Here is a 24,428-nt window from a genome sequence, read left to right as displayed (position 1 = left end):
TGAACCTTTACATGATCCAAATGGGGTCATTCATTTGTTCCCTGGGTTCTATGTTTCCCAGGTCTATATTGCACATAAGGGGGACCTTAAAACCCAGCTCTGTATTTACTTCATATAACATGAACTAGGCTTAGGGTTAGATTTAACTGAATTATATTTCTGAAATACTCTTGTGAAATGGATCAAATTTGACCCAAACACAGTAGGAGGGTTAATGTCTGTTAACAGAATACTGAAGTGGAAAACATAAGATGCTGCAAACATAGAGCTTTAGGACCCTGGGAATATATGACCCTGGGAACATAGGGCATTGAGAATGAGTCAAACAAGGAAAAAGGTTTGAAAAGGAAAACAAAAATTCTGTTGGTCCACAAAATCAGTCATCACCATTCACTGTCTATGAAGTAGCTCCAGACTCTATTTGATGACATTACAAGTTTGAGACTTACTTCTCAGGTTTCTGACTCTGAAATAGAGTAGCTTATGTTCACAAATATTAATTGAAATTTCTTGCCTTTGAAACAACATATTATAATAATTAATTTATGTGGTGTTCCCCTTTAACTCACATTTCTTTACTGTGATTATTTCCACTGGCTTTTGAAATGCATCAACCAAACAAAAATGATTTTGCTGCCAGTGTTTTTTGTAACCACATCAGAAATGTTACTCTGAACTTTATGTCTACACACAAACTTACCTGTGTGTGTGTGTGTGTGTGTGTGTGTGTGTGTGTGTGTGTGTGTGTGTGTGTGTGTGTGTTTTATGATGGTAGGTGTGCTGCAGAAGTGACTGATGGCTCCCAGTACTTTGTACTGCTGATGATCACAGACGGCGTCATCTCAGACATGGCTCAGACCAAAGAGGCTGTGGTCAACGTGAGTGAACACAGCACTGCACACAAAACACAACTACATTGAAGGACACCACGTGGATGGATTTCACATAAACACAAGTTGTCAAATATCATTCAGCTCTAAACAACATCCAGTCAGGGAAGTTAAATTCTAACTGAAGAGGAAAAAACAGAAAATCTGAGATAGAATCAAAGATGCACTTGGTAACATTTTTACCATTTCTCCAGCCTGGGGCTTATACAGTATCAGAACAGTCAACCACAGATTTATGTATGACTTAATTTGGATATGACATCTGGTGTATGGTAAGTTACATACAAAGATGCAATATTACATTTTTGGGCTTTAAAGTTTCTAAAATCCAAACCTTTCTTCTTTCTTATATCTGGTCCTGCGAGAACACTGGTGGTAGATATCATATGGGCTAATGGACAAACAAACCTCAGTTTGTTTTAACCAAACAGGTTAGATGTGAAAGCACTTTAACATTCAAGCCCATGTTGATGCCACTGTAGACGGTAAAAATGATGTGAATGAAAAGATAGCTACTGTGATGTCACCCATTGGTTTGTGGACCCCCATTTTAAAGCCTCGAGTTTTGTACATTGGTCATCATCATTTTGGTGTTTTGGAGCCAGAAGAAGTGACCATATTTTAGCGAGAGGGTGGCGCTGTGGAGGAGTGAGGGGTGGATCTGGGGTGGGTGGACAGTCTGTCACTCAAAGCTGCCCACCCTTAATTATGTGTAACTTTAAGCCTTAATAAAATGTAAATGGGTGAGGGTTTTTTTTGTTTTTATTTACTATAGAGACCAAAACACTTTTTTTGTACCAGGCTGTAAAATGTTTATTTCTGCTGTAAAGTTGGGCATTATAACATGGGGATCTATGGGGACTGACTGGCTTCTGGAGCCAGCCTTAGGTGACCAGTCAAAGAACTGCACTTTTTGGCACTTATGTGCCTCTGAGTTTGCTGCTTGGATGCCACATTATTTTGTTCTTAGAGGTTCGTGGAAAAGGTGAGCCTATTTTTTATGTCTTTGTGGCCTGTATGGGTGGCCATGCTTTGGTAAGTCATGGTCGTGCCCACTTAAACATGATTCTGCATATTTCCTCCAAATGTCACAATGGCGGTAAATTATGCATTTTGTTAATGAAAGGAAAACAAAAGCAGAACAACAGAATCCAACCAGAACAACAAGGAACAGCCAGTGTGAAAGCAGACCAGTGCAGTCACGTCCATCCAATTGTCAGAAAAAGGTTAGCATTGTATGTTTCTGCAAACCATTCATATGTTACATTTGCACGTTATTATGTAGCAGATACATTGAAACTTTCTGTGTCAACATTACTGTGTTTCATGCCCATTATTTGCAAATCTAATCACGTCCTGTCTACTGATTCACCTTAATGCCCTCCGGCCGGTGTTACAAAGTGCCCTGTAGGAAAACAAATTGCTATTTTAAGTCCTCTATTCCTTCTGCTATCAGGCTGCTAAATGTTGACAGTAGTCACTTCAGATGAATGCCTTATTTTGTAACCACATAGTTGGTTCACATTGTGCCTGTTTTTCTTCAAATGGCTGGCAAGCCCATACATTAGACAAATGTATTTAGATACTGTGCAGTGCACTAGAATGTTGATTTATATTTACTCATTATTTACTGAAGTATGTAAATTATTATTCTTTGTCTGGTTACTACAGAGCACTCATGTTTGGTCCCCAGAAAGCCACTAGACATACAGCAATGCCTCAATAAATCACAACTGGTTCTGTTGAGTGGTCTGTAGCTTGACAGGTGTTTCAGCTGGGTGATATGCCATCCCCCATCCCCTCCACCTCCTGATGACAATGTCAGCAAAGTCATATACACTTTAGAAATGCTGATATGATACTATATGATACACAAATGTAACATATTTGTGGTTTGCAGAAACGTACAATTCCAACATTTTCTTCTGGTGTATGGGCCGCTCTGAACAAAGAACAGTGTAAAGACATGAAAATGGTCTGAAAGCATTTTATTCTCACTGCAGCCAGGTATACTCAGGCATGTGTACATGCTGTACGTTCAAGCATGATATGCACAGTTTGTATTTTTGAGTGGGGGAACAGTAGCCTGGCTTTCACCCCTTCTGTGTTGTCTCCACAGGCAGCCTCCCTGCCCATGTCTATCATCATAGTGGGAGTGGGCCCTGCTGAGTTTGATGGTAAGTGTGTGTGTGTGTGTGTGTGTGTGTGTGTGTGTGTGTGTGTGTGTGTGTGTGTTGGTCCATTTACATTCAGAGATTTCATTACCCTTTTAGCCAAAACACTTGTCATATTGTTGCTATCTGTTTTGCTACATTGTTGAAATAATTCAAATACACATGAACATTGCAAATTTTTGCTTATTTTATGCCTCTCAAGCCTTCAAAGCGTAGACATCTAAATCCTCTATCCTCCTCACCCACCCCCACTTACATACCCGTTATATCAGTCAGTCATCCACACAGTTTCATTATTTATCAGGGGACTGTATTAAACCAAAGACAGAAAGAAAAACTCAGCTACAGTACTGCAAAACAAAAAAGGAATAATTCACCTAATTCACTAATAAATCCAACCTGTTAATGCAGAATAGTAAATAGGTGCCTGCATGAAAAGTCCAGATGAGGTTAATGATCCCGGGACATTCAAAGGAACTCAAGACACATTTGTTTATGTGGTGCTCCTGGAAAACTGACTCGTGTCTTTTGGGGGAGATAGCTGGTCAACAATATATGCCACACAGAAGTGGTATACATCACCTGAAAGCTGGAAAACCAGAAGATTAATTTGAGATGCAGCTCTGCACTGTGTGTCAAGATTTTCTATTCATAAATCTGTAATAAACATTGCATGCAAAAAAGTGCATAGTATGTGCCTGCATGTATGTATGTAACCCTGCGGATTTACTATTGGTTCTGCAACGTAGGGAGTTTTTTGAAACTCTGAAATTGTATCCGCCCATCTAAACACAAAATCAGGGAGAAAGACATCAGTCTGTAGTTAAGTAAAGCGTCTAAAGACTGACTTGTGAGTCTAATCATAAAGTGGACATGTCTGGAAAGAGGACACTCATGGGTACCCATTTTCATTCAGATATATTTAGAGGTGAGAGGTCAAAGAACCTCTGTGAGGCCAGACCTCCGTGGTCCTCCCCTTCTTCTCACCCACACTTGAGCACCCGTTCTGGGACACACAGTGTCGGCCCGCCTGGCCTGACCTCCTCGGCCCTCCCTGGACAGATGCTCAAGTGTGGGTGAGAGGAGTGGAGAGGACCGCGGAGTTCAGGCCGGGCGGGCCGACACTGTGTATCCCAGAACGGGTGTTTAGGTGTGGGTGAGAGGAGTGGAGAGGACCGGCAATGGTAATGTATAGTTACCTAGGCTTCATCCATCAAATTACATGTTACTGCCCAACACTGATCATAACTATTTAATAAGAAAGTAGTATTTGGGTATAGCAAAAAAATAAAAATAAACTTCAGCCTCCACTCGGAAAATTAAACGGTCCTAAAACTGCGGTCCTGAAACTGCAGCCTCCGGTACTGCAGCTTTACCTTACTCGATTTTGCGGCTCCGTGTGAATGGAGATCGTTTCAATAACGTCGTCATAAGTTTTCTAAAACGCAAAGGACAGACTTTTCCATTTTTAGAGAAACCATTGTCGTCTAAACAGGGCCTTAGTGATCCTATAGCTACAAGCAAGCATTATGAAGACTTTTGACATGTGCACACAGTGTGCCTATACCTAGACCTGTTTACAAAACCAGTTTCCACAGAGATGTGAAAATCTTTTCCTTTCAAAGAAAAACTCTACCTTCCTCTTATACAGAACAAATTGCCTTAAAATGCCTACTTTCACTCTGATCAGAAGCACTCTGCTATTTAAAGTGATAAAGCACTTGGTGTACTCTGACATGTTGGAAACTGAACTCCTTCCATTAGATGAGGACACACTGCTCACAGATGTGTCCTCTTAGGTGTCCTCCACTCAACATTGTTTGTAGGAGAGAAGAAACCTGATGTGAAGAGAATAGTGATTGTCAGACAATGGGGTTTAATAGTTGCCATGGCATTTTAACTAGCAATGAAACTGATGTATTTCACACAGGACATTTGCAGGGTCATGATGAGCTGTAGTACAAAGTTAACAGCTTTGATATAGTTGTAAAACACTTTTAAATCTGTATGATGCTCAGCTCTGAGTTGTGCAGAGGGCTAGTAGTTTTCCATCCTCATCCTCATTTACCAAAATGTGTTGATTTCACTGAATGGAAGAGTCCTGGCAGATGCACACTTTGACTTCATGGATTTTCTTTTTAATTTCCCCAAAGCCAGAGGCAGTTTTCAGACTTTTCAGACCTCCCCATTTGACTAAGAAATTCCTCTTTTCAAACACAGAACATTTCTGCAAGCTCGATATTAAATTAATCACCATCCAATAACAGCATGTCTTTAATTTAATAATCAGATTCTTTCATGTTTCAGTGTTGAAGGAAAAGTGTAGTTTGCTACAACTTGGCTTTATTATGCCTCCACGCCGGTGATAGCCACAGCTGGCGCATTATGTCTTCAGGTTGTCCGTCCGTCCGTCCATACGTATCCATCTGTCCCATTCTTATTAACGCCATATGCTAAGAATGGAGTTTCTTCAAATTTGGCACAAACGTTCACTTGGATCCGGTGATGAACTAATTAGGTTTTGGTCACTGTGATACTCATTCTTGTGAGTGCAATGTCTTAAGAAAACCTTGAATTCAAGTTCAACCTTGAACCTTGAATTTTTGGCACAAATATTCATTTGTATTCAATAATACACTGGTTAGATTTTGGTGGTCAAATGTCAAGGTCACTGTGACTTTGAGTCCATCTCATTCTCAGGAACGCAATATCTTAAGAAGGCCTTGAGGGAGTTTCTTCAAAATTGGCACCGACGTCTACTTGATCTCAAGAATGACTAAAATTTGGTGGTCGAAGGCCAAAGGTCAAAGTCACTGTGACCTCACAAAACATGTTTTTTGTCTATAACTCAAGAACACATGCACTGATAATGACAAAATTTCCCACAAATATTTAGTGGAATAAATGATGAAGTGGGGCGGCATGGTGGTGTGGTGGTTAGCACTGTCGCCTCACAGCAAGAGGGTTGCTGGTTCGATCCTGGGTATGGGAGCCCTTCTGTGTGGAGTTTGCATGTTCTCCCCGTGTCAGCGTGGGTTCTCTCCGGGCACTCCGGCTTCCTCCCACAGTCCAAAGACATGCAGATTGGGAACTAGGTTAACTGATAGCTCTTAATTGTCCGTAGGTGTGAATGTGAGCGTGAATGGTTGTTTGTCTCTATGTGTCAGCCCTGCGATAGTCTGGCGACCTGTCCAGGGTGTACCCTGCCTCTCGCCCGATGTCAGCTGGGATAGGCTCCAGCCCCCCCGCGACCCTCAAGAGGATGAAGCGGTTAGAAGATGAATGAATGAATGAATGAATGAATGAAAATGATGAAGTGATGACATTTTATATTCAAAAGGTCATAATTTTCTGTGAAAACACTTTTCTGGCCATTATTCAATGTCATATCTCAGGAACAGAGGGGCAAACATATGGTCGGATACTGAGTTGGTGACACTAATCTGGGTGTCCACCTTGAAACTGTGCTGATTGTATAGATCCTCTGTGCTGCCAAGGGGAAGATGTGTGTGAAGCATGTTTTCACAGATATGGATGTAAACTGTAAGAGGAACTTGACTGGTGCACAGAGGCAACAATAGCAAGGCGATAATTCTAGTTTTCATAACTCGTATGACCAGTTCTGTAAATTGTGATAAAGGTAAACTATTGTATAATGGGTCACATGACTAGAGTGCTGTTACCGCAATACATTTGCTTATGATGGTAGTGCAAATGTAGGTGGTTGACATTGCAGGGATTGCAACATAAGGTGATTCATTTGAAGTGTTAGAGCAGTGTGGGAGCAATGAATACTTTGCTACTGATAATGTAAATACAGCTTAAGATAAATACATGTACAGATACCAATGCGAATACATGGTGTTCATCTATTGATGTCATGTTGTGAGGAGATTCTCAACTATTATTATTATTATTATTATATTTTACTCTGTCAAGTTTGGCCTGTTTTGGGTAGTTATCACTATTACACAAAGCACGCAAGTGCTGAGAAAGTTATTTTTTCACCATATAAATATCAACACTCTTTGTTCTCTAGTGTTTGTCAGGGCTCATTTATGCTCAGTGTTAGATACGTATACAGCAGGGGCGATTGCTCTGAGACAACAAGGGAGGCTGAACTTCCCCTAAAATTTCATAGAAGAAATGGTCAAATATGCACTATTGAATTTACATTGCATTAAACGTGCGCTAGGATCTGTTTAACATCATGACAATGATGTCCAAACTTCAGCTGTTTATCACCAGTTTTCAAACGCGACCTCCCTGTTATACATTCTCGTGTCAGCAGACGCGGAGCCTCCAAGCATTCCTATGAGACAGCTCTGGGCAGGTTTTTTTCATGCACCAAAGCGAGACGGTCATTGGATAAATGCGACAAAATCGTCACTTCCAGGGAGGCTCAGCTTCCCTGGGACCTAATGGAGCGGTAGGCAGGAGAGGACGCTCCATTCCAAGGTACGACCTCCTCATTTGTTGTGTGAAACTTGTGACACTGCCATCTAGTGCAATCTATTGGCTGTATTTAAGCCGAAGGAAAAGAGGCATGGAAGTAAAAGGGCAGTGACATTTGAAACAGACAAATCTATGTTTCGCACTTAAAGGGAGTATTAATGAGTTTTTAGTAGGCCTACAATTCTGACCTTTACATGCCTTTACACAAGTGACTCTTTTCAGCTGCCTGACGTTAGCAGGTATCTTTTCCATCTGCAGTCTCTAACTGGAGTGATGTTACGAACTGTCAAGCCACAATTATGTACGGCAGATCTGCTGCTTACACTGTTTTAAAATAACCACAGATCCCTGTGCTTACTGCATGTGAACAACATCAAATGAGTTGATCTGTTTAATCAATCAATCAATTTTATTTATAAAGCCCAATATCACAAATCATAATTTGCCTCACAGGGCTTCAGCCTATCTAGGGGCTGGTACAAGGCAAGCCTGAGCCGGCTCTAACTATAAGCTGTATCAAAGAGGAAAGTCTTAAGTCTAGTCTTAAATGTGGAAACGGTGTCTGCCTCCCGGACCGCAACAGGAAGATGAAGGAAGGAAGTATTCGACACAGTTTCTTATTATTGTGAACAAAGCGGCACGGCCAGGCGCAGTCAGGTGTACCCTGCCAAGTGCTTCAGGAATGTGCCAATTCACCTTTAGTCCTTTTGTGGCCAGGCTAACTTGGCGCACCCGTAGCATGCTTGGGCACAGGGGGAGATCATTTCAGGATGTGACAATCATGGCTTATCACGTTTGTTACATTTACCCACTTTAATCACAGAGCTCTCCCCATCATGACGCACTGACAGTTTGGGAATCCCACAGAGAGTTCTTCTCAGAGGAAACTTTTTGTTTTCTGGAACTAAGGACGTAAATTATCTCTAAACGCAAGTTTTGAACCTGAATCATGTCTACCACACACATGTTGCTCATCACAGCCACACATCTACCTGAGAAAAGAAACTGAGAAACGGTGTAGAATAAAGAATCAACATGACATGAAAAAGTGGTTATTTTACAACAGTCTGATGATAGTTGTACAAAATGTAACCAGTGGATCTGCCGCCTGTATTTGAGACTGAAGATACCTGTTGCACTCAGATGGCTGTAAAGAGAGTCATCAGTGTAAAGCAGGGTACTAAGATGCACCAGAGAACATGAGTGTTGATATTTACATGTTGAAAAGAACCTTTTCCAGCTAAAGGGCTGTTGCTCAAACTACAGACTGTACTTCCGCATATATGCCACCACCGCAGACACAAATAACCTTTTCCACCCAAATTAGCATGTGGACGCGGGTTGCTGAAACACAGGAAAACCTAGATAGTAGACTGCTTTCCCATAGCCAGTAGACCACAGCTGTGTACACGGCTCTGCTGCAGATGAGAATGCCTTTTTGTGTGTGTGTGTGTGTGTGTGTTTTTCTGGGGTTCAACATGTTCAACAGACAAACCAAGAAAAGGTTAGCAAACAGTAGAGTGAAGTATAGAGGCCAGTAAAAATAATGTGGTGTTTACTTTATTGTCTTACTTATTCAGTCTTAATCCATCCGGTGTGACTCCCACGTATGGCCACATTGGATTCAGTCTAAGTCCACTGTCCATGCAGGAGAAACCCTCATGGTCTACACTTTGCAGTCTTTCATAATGTTTTCTGGCAGTTGCCTCATATTTACATCCATACTTGTAATGCATAACAGCAATACCAGAAAGAGAGTTGCACAGCCATAATTAGTTACTGATTTCTAAAAAAAAAAGCAACAGTTCTAGTGTGCTGGTTTACATAATCCTATTCCTGACCTCAAAGCTAGTCATAGCCAGGACTCTTCCAAATTGTGGATGTCCTTACCAAGCCCTCAGTTTTCCCTAATTAATACCTTGTCACAGCTGTAGATAACTTGTGTGCCTCTGGGTAGCACATGGACTTGACCAAGGACTTTGATGGTTGTGAGAGACTAGTCTGTAAAACCTGCCTCAGTTTAGAGGCTGTTATTCTTCCTGCTCTTTGGCTGAACCAAAGTTTTGCTGAGCTCTGGCTTCTGGTCTCCTCCTCTACTGCCTGGATCTGGGACTGAGTAAGCTCTTCCAGTCTGAAATTCTCGCATGCTTTCTGCAACTCTCTGCAGTGTCTCTGGGGTCCTATATGCAGTTAGCAGTTTAGGTAGTTTGCATACAGACTTTGGGACAAATTCTTTGTAATATGGAGCCCTGGACATTAGTGCTGCACTTCTTGGGGAGTTTGTGTGTAAAGCTTTGAAAAACTGAGTGTAAGTCTCTGATCCTCGCTTCACTCTTGGACACTGGACTGTGGGACTTTCTGTTTGTTGCTCACCTGCAAAAATGGGAAGAGTACTGACAAATTTACCCTGATTACATTTCACACATCCAGCACAATATCCCCTGTTTTGTCTGTCTCATCTTTCATACTGAACAACTCTTTCACTAGCCCAATCTAAAGCTCTGCTCACTTGTCCTCCCTGCAATGGCATCATCTAGTTTTTGTTTTTTTCGATTTTGCTGATGAAAAGTCTATCCTCACAACTGGAGCAACATGAATCTGAAAGCGTGCGAAGCAAAGAGAACAGAACCGCTCTAAATGTGTCCTTGAAATTATCTCACACTAAAATAACTAAATGTCATGTGCATTTGATTACTGAGAGAACCTAATGTTCTGTAGTCACAGTTTGAGTTTCATGTTCAAGAGACGGAGCAGCGACTCACCAGCATACCCATAACCTAGCAACCAATGACTCAAGCAGGAGTTTGTTTACATGTTGATTTGGTGGTATGAACGACTTACCCAGCCATACAGTCACAATGCGCTGTAACAACTTCTCCGTTTTCTTTAACCAGGACCCACGTTTTCAACGGTGTTTCATTGGATCTCTGAGAATGGTTGACCTAGCAACATCAGGAGGAAAATAACAGTTAGTCAGCTATGTAGCCTGACACCAGTGGTGCATTCATGTACATTAAAGTTGAAACAGCGAAGTAAAGAGAGTGATTCATCCCATTTACTCACCCGGGCAAAAACAAGACGGCAATCATTGCGAGCTGCTTTGGATCCGAGGTTGCCGACCCAACCACACACGAAATAGTTATACGCCTCCAGACTCTTGTATGTCTTCATTTGGCTAGTGGTGTTGTAGGAGGTCTGGAGGACGAGGTAACACCAGGCAAGTCGGATAAAAGATATGAAAAGTCACTTTTCTTCAGCGTGTATGGATCGTATCCTATGTATTTGGCTATTTTTAGATTGTACCTGCTGTGAGCAGGCTCATCAAACGCTTTCGAGTACTCGCTTTCCATCATTTCCAATCACTGTTCTTTACTTCCTGCCCCCCATCTGAACATCGCGCATCATCAGAGTCATGTGACTGCAAACCACCTATAGGGGAGAAAAGTTAGGACAGGAGATAGACGATGGAATACAGTGCCGAAGTCACACCCCTTCCGGTAGAGCTCATGGGACCTTAGATCGGAAAAAATATGAATGGCAGTGAACGGGGAGAGCAAAATTATCTTTTGTTACCGTTTGAGTTGCGACATGAAATCTAAATATGTTGTTAATGAATTTAAAACATAAATTGTAAGCTCAAGAAAGTCATACTTTGTGGTAAAACTGTTGAGATATAAGCTTTTTAATTAGAAAGACTCAAGAGTACACAGGAGGAGGTCGCGTATGTGACGTCATAGCTTGCGCTCGCTTCCTGCAGCTTGGCCTCCCGGCTGAAATTCCACTGTTTTATGATTAATTGATTTATGATTGAAGATGTCTGTGTGTTTTGTTCCAGGTTGCAGTCACTCCAAGCTGCAGGAAGTGAGCGAAGCTATGACGTCACATACGCGACCGCCTCCTTTGTAGTTTTTCTAATTACGTTTTTTTCAAAAGCTTATATCTCAACAGTTTTACCACAAAGTATGACTTTCTTGACCTTAGAATTTATGTTTTAAATTCATTAACAACATATTTGGATTTCATGTCACAACTCAAACGGGACCAAAAGATAATATTTCTCTCCTCATTCACTGCCATTCATATTTTTTCCGATCTAAGGTCCCATAAGCTTCACTGGAAGGGGCGTGACTTTGGCACTCTATGAGAAGAAAAGACTCAGATTACAGTACCTGAGTAAGTGTGTTTAGTTACATTCCACCACTGGTTGCAGTTTATTATCTTCAAGAGTTTGTGAGTATGACTTGACTTGTGACTTGCTTGATTTATAGCAAGGGCTGGACTTGCTTGATTTTTACCACAGTGACTTGGGACTTGCTTGAGACTTGAAGGTTATGACTTGAGACTTGCTCATGACTTGCACATGTGACTTACTCCCACTTCTCATTAGTTAATAGTTCTGGAGCATTTATTGGTCTGGTGCAGTGCAGACTAGTGGTAGTTGTAGGTTTTATACTTCTTTAGCAAAAGTGAATGCCACAGCACATCCCTTTCCTGGTCATGTAGCACCAATTTCAGAAGTATTTGTGTCTTTCTTAGAAAAAGAAAGCAATGACTGGTTGCTCTGTATAATCAAACGTAGATCAGAACCTTGTATCAGGTGCTAATGGAGAGCAGGAAAAAACAGGATACACAGGAAGGCAATCCAGGCACTCCAAAAATGTTGAAAATAGGGAAGGAAATATTAAAAAGCCTTCATTGTAGTGGCAGAATCATTAAAGAGCTAATATGTTTGATCACTGCAGGTCTTCGTCAGGGCTTCAAAAACATACAACAAAGGTACGGCCCCACCTATATCGTAGCACTACGAAGGGATCTGATCCCTGGCTTAGTCATGTTATGTTATGTTCTAAAAATGAGCAGCTGATGAGTTGTTTCTGTTCTTCCAGTGTGACAGTTTGATCTGCGCTGAGGGAAGTTCTTAATGAAATGTAAAGTTCAGTCTGCTGTACATAACAGCTCAATACAAAAAGAGACTCTTCATCATGTGCTCACCATCCCAGCACTATAGAAATTCAAAGCTGTTGCTCTAAAAGTTAATTGGCAAAATGATTTGAATAAAATCACCATGAAGAGAAGTAACACAGGAAGTCATTCTAGCTGTAGGAATAGACAGCCCTCATAGGGACCTATTATTTAGTGCGCTGTGCTAAGAATGGGGTCAGAGGTCAATGCTTGTGTGTGACAGAGGAGGAAAAATTACAGCAGAGATAATGGAACAGAAAGAGCATGGCAGGAGGAGAAGCACAGAACGGAGTGTAGAGAGTTAGAGAACAAGATGGTACGTGTGGTGAACTTATTTATAGATTTATCTACCTCAGTTACCAATTTAATCACTGAGTTTGTGTAGAAAGAGGAAAGACCTGGGAATATTAAAGTGACAATAGCGGCGCCTCATTGTTGTGTTTGGTGAATCATCTTTGATTCTCCCTTTACTCGCCTTCTTTCAGTGCCACTCAGAGCCCTAAAAAATATGCACACTCAGTCACTCAAAATGCAGAACATCTTGATGTGTGCCTGATTTAGAGACTGTGATGCTTGAATAGCTTCAAAAGTAAACACGTCGCTTGCAAAGGGGATAAATCAAAGTCTCCTCTTGCGATTTTGGTGCTGGAAATGTATTCAGCTGCAGTTTTGCACAGGTCTGCTCCCTGGTTGAGTAGACCTCCACACATCACTCACTCCCAGCCAGAGCCACACCGCTGGGAGCACCACGTGGGGATCAGCCAAATTTATTCATAACCCATTCTGTTCTGGCTTCACTTCTTTTCTTGCAGCTTGTCTTTCCATGCCATTAAAAATACACTTCACACATATTTTAGGATGCATTTGAAAGATGCGTTTTAAAATGAACAAATGTGGGCCACAAATTTGTTCATATATGTGTATTTTTCATTCAAATAATGTTTGAAGATAACAGAAAAATCAGATTCACTTTCGTTGATTCCTGTGGGGAATTGAAGTTGTTTAATTGAGGAATATTAAACATCAGATTACAGCACAAGGATGTATTACTTTGAACTGTAAAAATGAAAAGTATGAAATATTTGAATAACATCAAAACATGGCAAAAAGCACACCCTTTGACAGCATGCATCTGCAAACACAGATATCAAGTTGTGATTTCATTTTTATGTAATTTCTGCATATTTTGAACTGCAGCACTTAGTATATTCTAACATTGACAGTGAACATCTTTTATCTGTGGGGTTTAGCATTTAGCTACTTTCTTGATCAGGTAATATGCAAAAAAAAAATAATAATGAAGTTTATGAGTTTGAATATTAAATATCAGTCTGTTTCCAACTGAATATAGGTCAAAAAAGATTTGCAAATGATTGCCTTCTGTTTTTATTTATGTTTTACACAGCATCCAAACTTTTTTTTGGAATCGGGGTTGTATTTATGTCACGTTACGTAACAAACGTACTTATGAAACTGAATGATGGGGGCCAGGGGCGTAGCACCAGAGTCTGGGCCCAATGCATAAGCAGTCTCTGTTGCCCCCCTGCACTTCTTGAACAATGTCTCTCTCACACATCGTTTTCTTTTATTTCAAGTCAGTTTGCTTTCTTTCCCCCTCCTTTCTTTCCGTTTTTGGAATCCTGATTTCCCTTTCCTGGGGAACAACATGACTTTTGTTTCAGGGGTCAGTGGAGTCTCAGTGAGCTTCCACTATTTCTTTTAAACAAAGTTTAGTCTTCAAACGATTTATTCAGCCAATTTTCATGTGTTTATGACACTAATTATTTAGAAACAAAATAGTGCAAACAAAACCAAAGTTTTTATTCCAGGCTTTTCGAGGGCACCCTTCCCATTGGAGCCCTGTATAATCAGTCCCACCTTTTCCCCCACTATAATGCCTTTGGAGGGGGCTATGCTTCCATGACAATGCTGTGGGTCGGGATGGCATTATCAGCAGTTACCGCTGTATGAGTGCAGTGCAGAGTGGCCCGATTAACTGGCCAGTGGAATAAACTGGGGCTCACATGCGGCCGGACTGTCAACTACAACACACATAGAGGGAGCATGACATTATTAATGTTCTAGATGTTATATACAGCTCCTTTAATTAATAAGGGTAATGACACTATAATTTTTATTACAAAAAGGCCCAGCAAGTAGACTACTGTGTGTGTATCCAAAGCCTGATATGTTTTCTTTCTCTGTGCCATAGAGCTCCACTGTTGTCCAAAAGCTATTAAAAACTAAATTAATGTAATAATCTCTTTATTCATTTTATTTTTAAAATTTTCTTTTCTAGTTTTTAGTTGAGATGTGACTGCATTTTAATAAACTTGAGATAGAATGTCCTGTGCTGATGTTGAAAACAGTGGCTGGCAAAGTAAACTACTAAATGGACAGTGGGGAGGGATTGTTTTGTTGACAAATTTTAATTAACAATTTAATAATTGTCAAAGATCCTTCTATTCCAACCTTTATTAGGGATGAGGGATGAGAGGACAAACAACAGGGTTTTTTTGGAAACGTGGTCTTAATACAAAGGTATTTTCATACATTAAATGCATTTTATAGGTTATTGGATAATGAGTGCTGATGCTGATGAAACCAAACTATCACTGTTAATTTGACAATTACATGCTTATGTTTAAAAATAATGTAACAATCTTCTAGCCCATCTTTTCTCCACTCTCTGCATCATTAAGAACCTCCATATCCTCTACAAACCATGAACTGAACACATGCTCCTATTAGTATAATGTTGTGTTTGTATGTGGAAATGTGTATCAGGCCTGGGAGCTGGAGCGTGAAGTGTTATCTCCATACATCCTTATGCCTTTGAGAGTGTAGACACTGTGGAGAGCTATATGCAGACACACTCCTTTCATGTGTTATTCAGGGCAGCAGGGGGTTTTCTGTGAGGCTCAGGGTCTCCATGGACCTCCCCCAACATGCCAAGGTTTTCCCTCCTTCACTACCACTTTTTCAGCACCTACCAGAATTTATTTCTGGTCCATCTTTTTCACCTCTGTCCATCCTGTCCTGGCACAGCCCAGTCACCAGAAGAAAATGTCGGCACTATATGTTTCTACAAACCAAGAATATATGACATTTGCACATTTCATACACATCATATCAATGTTTCTAAAGTGACGCACTGTAGCTTACTTTGTCATCTGGAGTTGGAGGGGATAGTGCCACCTAGGTGAGACACCTGCCAAACTGCAAACCACTGCAGACCACTATTCATAACCAACAAACAAAACTGGCTATGATGAAGGAAATGATTGCTGTTTTTCCAGCTGCTTTTTAGGCACCAATAGTGTTTTGTTGCAGCCCATCACTGTTTTTACAACAGTTCTAGTGCCACAAGAAGTGGTTGCTTTTTTCCCCAAAACATTGCTGCAGTTCCAGCAGAGATTATGCCCCAAAACCAGGTATTTTAAGCCAAAACATGATCTTTTCCTATTAAGTGTTTTTTGTGCCTAAACCTAACTACTGCGTTGTTGAAATTTTAAGTGTCAACGTATCCACTGTTGGTTTGCAGAATGCCAGTATTTTTTCTAGCAAATGCATTTCCTGGTGTCTCTGTCCACAGCTTTACCATTCCCTCTCTTATACATGTATGTTAAACCATTCCTTTCCCTCTTCTTCTCCTCTTTTCCCCTGCTGCTCCCGATCACCATCTGCCATTTCTGTGTGCCATGTGGAGCCTCACCAGTCTCCATCAGCATTCCTCCCTCAGTATCATTTCCTATCCCTTCCTTTTCCCTTGAAATTCAAATATGAAAAGGGTCCCTCTCTTGGGAATGCCACAGATTGTCACTTGCTCATCTGATTTGCTTTGTTGATAAGAAACTCTAAATAGACTGATGCAGAACCATCCAGTCAGGAACTTTACCTTCCCTTCCTTCCTGTGGCCTATATAAGCACTAATGAGGTTGGTTTACAGAATAAGTTATTGTTTCCTCCTCCACTGAGAGAGCAGCAGGAAACAGATGTGGTACAGAAGGACCACCAACCTGTCCTTGGTCTGAGCTCTTTATTAGTCCTTGAAGATTGTTGCATGGCTTGTCAGCTGCTGCGTCTGCACTTGTGTTCCCTCTGGTCTTATTTCCAGACATCATAGACACTATGTTGAGGCTAAACTATGAAGAAGAATGTTTATAACACAGGCCACCATTTATTTATTGAAGGGCTTCATGGATTCGTGAGACGTTTGCTCCTTTGGTCACCTTACCCACAAGATAAGACAATAGGACTGGCACACAAATCAGCTGTGTGCATGCCAACACATTCTTATGCAGAAATTTTGTTATCAGTGTTATCTAAAAGGAATTGAGAGTTATTTCAGTTATTATTTAGAGGACTGGTAAAACAGAAATGAATTCAACAATAAATAATGTACTTGTAGTGTCTGACGTTTTTCCTGTGAGACGCAATTGACTTTGTTTACACTGGAAGCAAGTCAAGTTAACCAGATAGCTAAAGTTTTTGTGCTGTTAATTTATAATGAATTCCACTAATGACTGAGATTTTGTTTGCAACAGTTGTAAAAAAAGAAAGGATAGAATAATGAACCACATTAGCTGTGGACTGGTAGATCTTAATACTCACACAGAAAGGTGAAGTACTAGGCTATGTTGCTGTGTTTCCACTACATGGGCAGCTCTACTTGACTCAACAGGTACTCTTTCTTTATGTTTTCCACTAGACCAACCTGATCTCAAAGAAATACATGGAACAACCATGACCTCCTAGCACCCCACATTATGTGGTGGTGTCATGTATTGTGTTGATATGTGCCAGCCCCACAGGAGCAATGCCAGTGGAAAGTCAGGGCCGTTTGTCATGGTTGACACATCAATTCCCTGGTTCATTGATGTCATGCAAAGGGCAGGAGTTAATGTTACAACCCCATAGGTAGTATAAAGAGCAAGAAAGACTGCATAGGAAGGAGGTCAAGGTGATGGATCAATCAAATTTTTTAAGTATCTCCAGAAAACAGTATGTTGAAAACCTTCTGAGATGAATGCTCTGTTGACATAATATGTAGGATGCATTATAAGCTGACGGTATCATTAGAAAATCAAATCAGAAAATCTGAATATTTCCCTATTTAAACTTTATTTTCCTGTTCATTTTTTGGTGACATTTAGTGCTCGCGTCCATTCCAAAGGACGGATATTTTTGAGTAAATCCTGAGTAAAAGCTATAAAGCTTTCATGTGATTCTTTGACATGTATAACTAATAGAACATGACGTTTACTTTGAATACAAAATATGTGCTTTAACGATATGATTTATAGATTAAAATGTGCTTTGTGCTTCCTCCCTGCCTCACAGTTGTCCATGCTTGTTCAAAAAGGGGACATGGCTCTACTGCAGTCCACTTCAGCTGATGTGGAACACTGTGATTTAAAGGAGGATCTAAGCGGGATAACTTTGCGTACTTACATTCTTATCGTAGTTATGTCACATTCCATGACGGACTTAACATCATTTCACAACGTACTTATATCCTGTACATAACAAGTGTAGTTATTTAAAGGCGCTGTATGTAAGAATGTGGCCAAAACGGTTACTGCACTCAAATTCAAAATACTGCCGCGAGTCGTGTCCGCCCCCCCCTCCCCTACAGTTTCGAGGTAGATTCGCTGGAGACTGATTTGTTTGCCCACGGGCGGCTGCCGTGGCTGGAGACTGATTTGTTTGCCCACGGGCGGCTGCCGTGGCAGGGCTGCGTCACCGCGTCCTTGACCTTCGGTTTTCCAGCGGACCGTTCGAGCAAGTCCGGCTTCTCTGCTGCTAACGCTGNCCTTAGTCTCTGTGACATATTAGGAGGATTTTACGACTATTTGCTTTAGATTTCTTACATATAGCTGCTTGAAGACGAAAGCGCAATCTTTTTCTAAACCCAACCCTAATGCAGTGTTCAGAGGTCATGGTCATTTCACGTATTTCTGTAAGATCAGACAGTACTCCCTCAGTGTGGGTAGAATTCGAAGCTGATTGTCATCGCATATGGCACATGACTTGTTAATTACACAAGCTACTGCCACACAATATGAAATAGCAACAACAACCCTGGAAAAATGACCGTAAACAACAGCACATAGCACAACAAAAGCACTAGCTATTAGCACAAGCTAATGACCTAGCTAGCTCCTCGGGGCTCCATAAAGCAGCTGTTGTTGAAATGTTGATTTTACACAAGTTTATGAGTAAAACAGGCTTGGTTGTTAGTTTCCAGTAGAAAGCCAACTTAAGGAAACTAAGATTTCAAGCAGAGAGTAGGGTTCCATCATGGACTCCAACAAGCCACCCTCCCTCCCATTGTTTGCAGGTCTATGGCTGTAAGTCCTGTCCATCAGGTTCCTGTTGGAACCACTTTTGCCATTGTCGTTCTCAGTCGCTCTATTATCATTTTTCAGTTTTTTAAAATGCTTTTTCCTACACTGTTTGAATGTCTTGTTGCTAACAGTGTAGACATTTGCTGGTATATAGCACTGTGTTGCGCAGGTGATGATTCTAGTGATGATTCTCTCTTACCAATCAGTGGTCTGCAATGTTTTAACTCCACCTTTTAGTATCGGCTAAGCATGCTTGGAATTGGAATTGAGGTGGTACTAAAAAAAGTACCAGGTACTATCCAAAACATTTTCTGGTTCAAAAACCAAAAAAGACTGTGGTGGGGCTGATCAGCAACAAAAACCAAGGTTGCCTATAGAGAGGAAGTACAAGGGCTGACAGTGTGGTGTAAAGACAATAACCTCACACTAAACATAAAAAAACAAAACAAAAGAACTTATAATTGACTGGAGAAATAAAAGAGAGACATACACACCACTGCACATCAATGGCAAGGAAGTAGAGAGGGTTGCAAGCCTAAAATTCCTGGGCACTCACATCACAGAGGACCTCAAATGGTCAGTTAATACCAGCATGCTGGTTAAAAAAGCCCAGAAATGGTTATACGTCCTGAGAACACTCAATAAGGTCAACCTATCACAACAACTGCTGATGTCCTACTACCGCTGCACCACTGAGAGTGTCCTGACCCATGGCATCATGGTGTGGTATGGGAAGGCTCTGCGGAAAATCATAAAAACTGCAGAGAAAATCACCAACTCCCCACTACCAGCCCTGAACAACATCTTCACTTCACGTTGTCTGCATAAGTCACACAACATCCACAAAGACTCTTTCCACCCTGCCCATCACCTTTTTGAACTGTTGCCCACTGGCAGAAGATACAGATCCATCAAAACACGCACCACACAATTCCTGGACAGTTTTTACCTAACAGCCATAACCGCACTGAACAATGAACTCAAAAATCGTGCAATATAGACAATACAGCACTCATGTTTTTTATGTGCAATATATTACCATCTGCAATATATTACCATTTTTAAAACTAAATGGTCACTTTTTTAAATGAAATCTACCTCTATGCACACAATGGCACTGTAAATGGCACTTTTGACTTGTTTTGATTTGACTGATTGGTTGACTGTGTGAATGTGTGTTGGAATGTATGGCAGGGTGATTCTATTATATTTATTATTACTTTTTTTATAGCTATGAGGCCGCATCCTGATTGTGCAATGAAATTTTGTTGTAAATTCTTTTACAATGACAAATAAAGTATCTAATCTAATCTAATCTAAAAGAGCGAGTCAAATAGAGTCCAGTTGAGCTGTACCATACAATGGAAAAGCAGCATATAAGCACTGGACAGATGAAACTCAAAAATTAAAAAAAATTACACATGGACAGTTCTAGAGTCAGTGTTAAAAGGAGCCTCTCATTTGCATTAGATGAGGAAACTAGGCTAGAAAACAGACAAGCAAATTAATTTCTTTATGATCTTAGCTTTCTGTCGTTGCGCACTTACTACACAGTTCACATCCCAGGATAGACTATATTACAATAAAATGCTGAGCAATCAAAACTTCAGAAATGTCAAAGGCTTTTTAAATATATTTCTGTTTTGTATTTGTGTCACTTTGATAGGCAAGGACTTTACTATTATAACTGCCCCATCATGATATCCTGCATATTAGCAGCCCACGAATGACATTACGTCCTTAATGTAAAGTTATGTATGAATGTAAAGTTAGGCCCTGATCACACAGAAAGTGTTTTGGAGGCTGCAAAACATGAGGTGCACCACACTGCCTTTTGTTTTTTTAATTGAATGCCACTTGTAAAAATATGCCTGCTTCTCCTTTTAATTGTTTACAGTTTTTATCTCAAAGTAATTAGTATCTAGTTCCTAAAATGGACAGGCAGAGGAAACTTGCTATAGCTCTGGTTGAGGGTGAGAGGTTGTCAGTAAATAGTTTGCTGGGAACAGGTAAACAGAGATCTGTGTGGGTACGTGAGACCCTAAAAAAGAGATTGGATCACAGGAGGACCACCAGTTGGTCCAGGAGCTTTGCCTCCATGATGGCTGTTTCAAGTACTGCACTTATATGCTTCCACGCCTGCTGCTTTCTGTTGAGATGGCGGTAAGTGCAGTTTGTAAAGTTGTATAGCTCTGGGTATCCAGCAACCGCTACCACCAGTTTCTTCTCCATTATTACCAACTGTAAACTTGTTGTCGTGACCACATGCAAAAACAGTGAGCAAAAAGCTGCCTCCAGCTGCTAAAACGTTTTCTGTGTGATCAGGTCTCTACTGTGGTTAGGTTTTGGAAAGAAAACATAGTTGGGCTTCTTTAGGTTTAGGTAAGAAAAGTTAATGTGGTTAAGTTTAGGGAAAAGAAACATGGTGAGGATTTACCTTAAAATAACTCAAAGTTCACTCAAAGTTATACAGTTACGAACATGCATCTTCTAGGGAAGATCCCAGGGGAAAGTCCTGTGTTTCCCAAGAGCGCTCGGGACGGCTTCCATGTTTACTCCCATCAGTGCATTCGTATGTGATAGCAGCCTTCAAAAATATGTGGAATATGTATGAATTTGGGTGCATTACTTTTCGTAGGAAAACGTATGAACGGTTTTTGAAAACAGCCCCAACAGCAGCGTGTCTAATTTGTTCAAAATACACGTAGGATGTATAGTATATTATGCCTACCTTACAGTTAAATGTGTTTGATGTCTGCAGCTATGGAAGAGCTGGATGGAGATGAGGTCAGAGTGTCCTCCAGGGGACGCTTTGCTGAGAGAGACATCGTCCAGGTAAAGTTTATTCTACATAGGCTCAGCCCTGTAACGCTCATGAGTCACAGATCTGATGTTCTTCAGTGTGACCAGCAAAAATCTGCAGCGAGCTGACTTTGGATTGGTGAAAAACAGGGACATTTTATTCTCGATGCAGGGTTTTAAACAATATTTGCAAATATACTCTGTTAACAGTTATAGGACTCCCTATCCTTTGGGCATGCATCCCAGCCTCGGCTTTGCAAACTGCCTGCAAGTTGGTTTGTATACAACGTATCCATGACAAGGCACAGAGCGGACTGGCAAGCAGAAACAGACAAGAAGCCATGTGTCGCAAACTGCAGTAAAAAACCCCAGTTGACATGCATATTCCAAATGCTCTGTATACATGCCCTAATAATGCTATTAAAACCTATAATAATATTGGCATATCCCACATCTTAATCAGAAAATACTAAATTCAGAATATCTAAACGGAATATGCTGTTTCCATGACCCTTATCAAATTCAGAATATTGTCATATTCAGAATATAAGTGTGCATGTAAACATACCCAATGTCACCTCAACATTCAACTGCAAACAAAGGCCAATATTAAAATTTTAACTAGAAAAAATTTTGTGTAAAGCATATCAATTTTTCAGTTTTACATGCTCCCGTTAGGCAAAATCATCCGCCGCCATGGTCTCAACTTCCATTCATATGCTGACGACACCCAGCTCTACATCAGTACAAAACCAACCATCAATTGCCTCCTTGAAATAAAATCCTGGTTGACATCTAATCTACTCAAACTCAACAGTAACAAGGCAGAGCTCATGGTTGTGGCCCCCAAGGCACTGCTCGGGAAGGTTGGGGATCTAATCCTAACCACTGACAGTGCCACCATCGTACCACCATGCACAAATCTAAGGAATATAAAAGCAAAACTTAATTTCATAAAACTAATTAAGTCGCCACATTAAACAGATTTTCAACTGCATACCAAGAAACACAAGGTGAAACACTTACTCACAAATATATTATATTATAATTACAATATATTTCCATTTTGTCATCATCCATTTTTCCTGTTTTCATCCAGTTTGTTCCTTTCCGGGACTACATCGACCGTTCAGGGAACCAGGTCCTGAGCATGGCCCGACTGGCTAAAGACGTCCTGGCGGAGATCCCTGACCAGCTGCTATCCTTCATGAAGAGCCGTGGCATTGAACCCCGGCCCCCTCTGCCTGCCACTTCTGACTCCCCCTCAATGTCCACCACCACCACCACCACTCTGGCCCCCAAGGAACGCAACATGCACGCCTGAGATGAGAGCAGCGAGCAGAGCAGTATAGTTGTCAGAGCTTTGAGCAAAAGGAGATGTGCGTTTGTGTGTGTGTGTGTGTGTGAGATTCCTGCATGGTTTCAGGGTTGGTTTACAGGAACCGAATCAGATTCGGATTTTCACAGTAAATTGATGGGGACACCCACCAGAAGAGAATACATTAATTTACGTTGCGTTGGTGGGGAGGATTCCTCCAACAAGATCTGGACTGGAAATGTAAAAAAAAAAGCACTTTTGATCCTTTTAACATTTCTGGTTCTGGCTTTTGTAAACACCTATCATGATGCACCCTCTGCAGGTGTAACAANGGAAAAAAACGGTAGAAACCTCAGGAAGAGCAACTGAGGAGGGATCCCTCTTCCAGGACGGACAGACGTGCAATAGATGTCGTACAGAACAGACACAACACAACTCTGCAATTACCCACAGACTGCATTTAAATCAAAGGGACAAATGTAGTTTAGCACTTTTTCCTCACTTGTCAATTCCAACATTGTAGATGAGTGACTGAAGCCGCTACGGACTTTTTTGCCAACACAACTTCTCCTGCTTAGGTTGAGTCTACAGATCCGTCCTTTCAGTTTCTGTGACACTGTTCCTGCTCACAGCGATAAGAGTGTCTGCTGTAATAGAGTAATAAATCCTGAAGTAGCCAGGCAATTGATTTCCATCAGTTGTGAAGACGACAGCGCTGAGGCTGATGTCCTTTCCTTGTTTATTCTCAGGGCATTTCAAAGGCTTGACAGTAACACAGGCAATCTAAAAAACAAAGAAGCAGAAATTAAATCCTGTCCTGGTTGTGGCCTCTGAGAGCCAGTGAACACCAGTTCTTTTTATTGCTTCATGAAAATGTATGCTGTATATTACTGTATGCTAAACATGAAATTCAAATGTGTCATTATGTAAAGAGGTGGAGAATGCTCTACATTTCAAGGTCAACATTCAGAGACTGAGCGTCGGCAAGTTGAAACTAATCCCACTTGGATGCGAAGGGAGGCACTTACAAGCACATCCTGAAAGCAGGAAATATATATGGCCATGAAATTAGCTCGGGATGGAGAACAGACTGAAATATCCTCCACTCCAACACCTCCACTTCCTCCAGCCACCATACAATTTAACAATATCATGAAGAACGGGCTATTTCAGCCCCGGTTTCAAATCTGTGTGCTCTGCTGTCCCCCTTCTTCCTCTAAATTGTAACTCTCCCAGCTGGGGCTGTCATTTGGGATGAATCATTCATGAGGTGGGTGCCTCTGGTTCTCAAGCCGTCTGGAGCATGTACCTGTTTAAAATGAATAGAGTTGGTCACTGTGCATTTCACAGGCCAGAATATTTAATATGTAGCAGAGAATGTGTGAAAGCGTCAGGTCACCTTTATTTTTTTCATGTTTTTTTTGGTTTGTTTTTCACTGGAAAGAGGACACCACCAAAAAGAGCAAAAAGTGTGAGG

The 24,428-nt window shown here is 41.0% G+C and overlaps 1 protein-coding gene across 1 annotated transcript in view; it reads left to right on the top strand.

Annotated features, from left to right (window-relative positions):
- Positions 1-23,276, top strand: part of LOC126385360 (copine-9-like) — a 329,179-nt gene extending 305,903 nt beyond the window's left edge. The window contains exons 17-20 of the mRNA XM_050036928.1: positions 776-878; positions 3,010-3,067; positions 21,593-21,666; positions 22,733-23,276. Coding sequence (XP_049892885.1) covers positions 776-878; positions 3,010-3,067; positions 21,593-21,666; positions 22,733-22,957 — 460 coding nt within the window. The 3' untranslated portion in view covers positions 22,958-23,276. The remainder of the gene's footprint in view (positions 1-775; positions 879-3,009; positions 3,068-21,592; positions 21,667-22,732) is intronic.
- The last annotated feature ends 1,152 nt before the right edge of the window (positions 23,277-24,428 follow it).

This window comes from Epinephelus moara, chromosome 24 (assembly GCF_006386435.1).
Source record: "Epinephelus moara isolate mb chromosome 24, YSFRI_EMoa_1.0, whole genome shotgun sequence".
NCBI lineage: Eukaryota > Metazoa > Chordata > Actinopteri > Perciformes > Serranidae > Epinephelus > Epinephelus moara.
The sequence above is the reverse complement of the archived record's forward strand: the minus strand, read 5'-3'. Positions and strand labels throughout refer to the sequence as shown.